Here is a 3,734-nt window from a genome sequence, read left to right as displayed (position 1 = left end):
ACTGATTATTTCCTCCTCTGCTTGACCATGTCTAAATGCAGGCTTATTTCCAGGTGGTACAATATTGTAGAAAGGTGAAGCATGATGGCTTCAGCCCAATGAGTAACTCAGGCAAATTAGTTATCTCTTTAGGTCTCATTTTCATCATCTGTAAAATGGAGATAATAATAGTACCTCCCTCCTATGGTCATTGAGAGGATTAAATGAAATAATCTATGGAAAGCATTAGCAAGGTGCCTGTCACATACAAGTGCTCAGCTCTTATTAAGATGATGATTTTGAGAGCTCATACTGAAATATTACTCTTCTTATGTATTTTAGAGCAGAAATATTCTAAGAATTACATTAACCATTATACTTAGCTAAAACAGAGCAAAAGCATACAAGAGAACCATGCTCAGCTCAGCCCAGGACTCACTCAGATCAGGTTTCTGGCTTCCCATGCAGCACATGCCTGGGGCAGAGAGCTTTTGTGGGCAGTAACTGCAGTTATACAGACACAGGGCAGGCAGAGCAGGTGGAAAGGCCCACAGGTTAAACAAGGGCAGACTGGCCTCCAATTGAGGCTGTGTTAGAAGACAGTAGAGGGTTAGTACTTGGGACAAGACAGGCAGCTGATCAAATTCGAGAAGACAGAGAATGATCTAGGCAGCAATAGTGACAGATCAAGCCCAGAGAAAGAGGGCTGAATTCAGCAAGCTGGAGGTATCTGGTCAGGGTCTCGGAAAATCCTCCAGGAAGACATCTCATTGAGAGCATTTGACTTGGACTGAAGGCTTTTACCCCTGAAGTTCCAAATGGACTCTTGGTTATTAGAGGAAACTCATCTCTTTATGACAGGCTTAGCCAAATTGGTCCAGGGCTCATTCTATCCCCTCCGTAAACTTTAGGTCTACTCATTAAAGAGTCTTGGATTAAAAAATCCAAGTCTTCCTACTTGGAACTCCCTGATAGGATATACGAACCCAGTGGGTCTGGCAGGCTGATCAAGGTAGAGCACAATCACTTTCCTTTCATGGGGTTATGACCACTAAAAAAATGTAATAATTAATGTTCCAAAAGAGGTCCCAGCAAAGTGATGATCATGGGAAATAAAACAACCTTAGCTAGACATACCAGTCCAAACAACTAAGCGTGAAGTTTTTTTAAAATTATGGACTGGTTATTTTATCTGCCTAACAAACTAGAGACTTGGAAATGTCCTAACAACTTATATTTTCATATTTTATTTTGCATATTTAGGGTCATGCTACTGCCACCATCAATGCCACAGCTGTTGTTATAATCAATAACCTCTACTAGAATTCTGGGCAGAGTCTGTTTGCCTTCTGAAGCGAATTCCAATAATGTTTTTTGAAACTGTTTGGGTTCTCACTAAACATTTAGGCCATCAGCAATGAGCAGACTTCCACGCAACAAAGAGAGTTATCTTTGTCCTATGAGCACAGAGACAAGGCATGATGACAAGATGGTGGAGCAGGATGCCCCTCCCAATTCATTCTGAGATGCTTCAAAGGAAACAAAATTGCTGGGGACATCAGAGAGGAAATCTGCTCTACTAAGAAACATCAGGGAACCGGGAGGCCAGGATAAATTAAATAAGATAGAACTGTTAGCAAAGCTGTGCAAAAGATATTTCACATCACATTTATGTGATGATCCATAGAGGAAAGAACGTGCATTTATGTGCAAAGATACTTAAGGTGCTCTAGAACGTAAGTGATGTGACAGGGTAAATGTAAAACAAAGATAAGTTATTCCAGAATTTCAATAAAGTCAAAACGTCAACCACCCTAAAGCAATACTAAAGCTGTCAGGTAGCACTGGACAAAGCAATGGGTGATACTGTCAGGAACTGGGACTATGAGAAAGTACAAAGGCAGTAAATCCAAACATTTTAACTCACAGGCAGAATGATTTCTCATATTTAGATTTCATCATTCAGATCAAATCTTCAGTCGTTTAATTCCTATTAAATTATTTTGTCATTCACAGAAAAAGCATCCGAAACGCTCGATGTTCATATTATTTTTGACTTCCAAACCATGAGATAAGCATATACTTTACTTATATTTTCCAATGTGGCTCATAGGCGCCCTCTAGTGATAGTGACACCAGTTAAGACCATTCCCTCCAAAAATTGTTTTAAGGTACAGATTCACTGACTATTCACATTCAATTTCTACTGTCTGGTAAAAACAGACCTTCTGCCACTGTTTTTTGCGCAGCTATAAGCTCAACTTACTGCTCCTTATTTAGGATCCATAACTAGATAAAACCATTTATTAAAAAAACATGCAATGTAATCATCCGAAAACAGGTCAAAGCAATCTTTGCTTAATACCAATGTAAATGCATTATTTTGGCTGCTGGGAAGTCTTTTTACCACTGAATAAACATGATTACAAAGCAGTCAAGAAACATTTTTTAAATAATATACTTGGATATATAGTTACTTCATTTCTCTTCCTAACTTCTTTCCGTGAATTCCAGTGACTGTCATAAATGATCACAGCGGCCATATCCACAAAACTCTGCATTACAGTTGCCTGATCATATATTTCATACCACAGTTGGCACTTTTGTCTGTCTGATATTGTTGCTGTTAAGTAGACTTTCAACAGGTTTGTCCATCCATTTCTAAACCCTGTACCCAGGACACTTGTGATCTCCAGGCAGGGTCTAGTTACATTAAAAATTTTCTTACTAGTTGCCAACATTAAAAAATCTGAATTTCTGGTATCCCTTGAGAGAAGAAATCACACTTGGCAATGTCTGGCCAGAATTCCCCAGATGGCAACCTATCCAGGAGCCGAGTGGGGCCCCTGTAGGGGAGGCCTGTGTTCTTCTGTAGCCAGGTGATAACCTAGCCCACATTAGCCACATGGCCCCTGTAGGCATTTGAATTCCAACCTCTGAGTTTGTGACCCCTTTCAATTCTTCCTATAAAATGCCTCTTTATAATCCTTATAACCAAGCTAATCTTCTATTGTATTAGCACCACAAAACTCTACCAGAGACACAGACTAAAGGGAACACACTGTTACAAAGAAAAGGAAAAAGATACTCTTGGTAACAGAGGAATGCAAACACACAAATGAGTAGCTTGGGCTGAGGTCAAATGCAACGGATTCTGTCAGACTTGATGAAGTACACTTTGTGCTTATGAATCACGTCTTCATTCTGAGATGGCAAAACCCTCACCATGGGTTCAAATATAGCAAACAAACAATGCAGATCCTCCTATCAATGAACCACCTGCTCACATCTTGAGATTCTCTCCTTGGAATCAAAGACCTGCTGATCAAATGATTGGCCAGTCAGGCCATAAAAATGAAACATGGCACTCACGGGTGTGCTGCTGTCTGAGAAGGTGTTCATGCTGACAGAGCTGCTCAGCTTCTCTGAGGACACAGAGGACGGGGACGGGCTCCTTTTCTCCAGGGGGTCCTGTCGCTGCAGGTACTCACGCCAGGCTCTCTGAATGCTGGGGGAAAAAGAAATGAGCACGTGCACTGTCATTCCCTGGTCACAGCCCACAGACTCAGAAAAGCACAAGGAGCCTGAAGGAACTGGCTTTGGAGACAGGGAAAATGTAACACATAGAATGTAACAGAAAATTAGAAGACCTGTACTGTTGACATTCACAGACTTGACTAAGCTAAGTCAGTCTCCAAGAGTCATCTTAGTTAAAAAAAAAAAAAAAAAAAAAACATCAATAAAAGAGAAAATAG

General features: G+C 40.4%; 1 protein-coding gene across 1 annotated transcript in view; it reads right to left on the bottom strand.

Moving 5' to 3' along the window:
* Nucleotides 1–892: 892 nt before the first annotated feature.
* IQCJ (IQ motif containing J) overlaps nucleotides 893–3,734 on the bottom strand; it is a 79,336-nt gene continuing 76,494 nt past the window's right edge. Inside the window, exons 5-7 of the mRNA XM_077753768.1 lie at nucleotides 3,352–3,487; nucleotides 2,246–2,268; nucleotides 893–1,010 (exon numbers count right to left, since the gene is read on the bottom strand). Of these exons, the coding sequence (XP_077609894.1) occupies nucleotides 893–1,010; nucleotides 2,246–2,268; nucleotides 3,352–3,487 (277 nt within the window). The remainder of the gene's footprint in view (nucleotides 1,011–2,245; nucleotides 2,269–3,351; nucleotides 3,488–3,734) is intronic.

This window comes from Crocuta crocuta, unplaced genomic scaffold (assembly GCF_008692635.1).
Source record: "Crocuta crocuta isolate KB4526 unplaced genomic scaffold, BGI_CrCroc_1.0 scaffold761, whole genome shotgun sequence".
NCBI lineage: Eukaryota > Metazoa > Chordata > Mammalia > Carnivora > Hyaenidae > Crocuta > Crocuta crocuta.
This window is presented reverse-complemented; position numbering and strand designations above follow the sequence as displayed.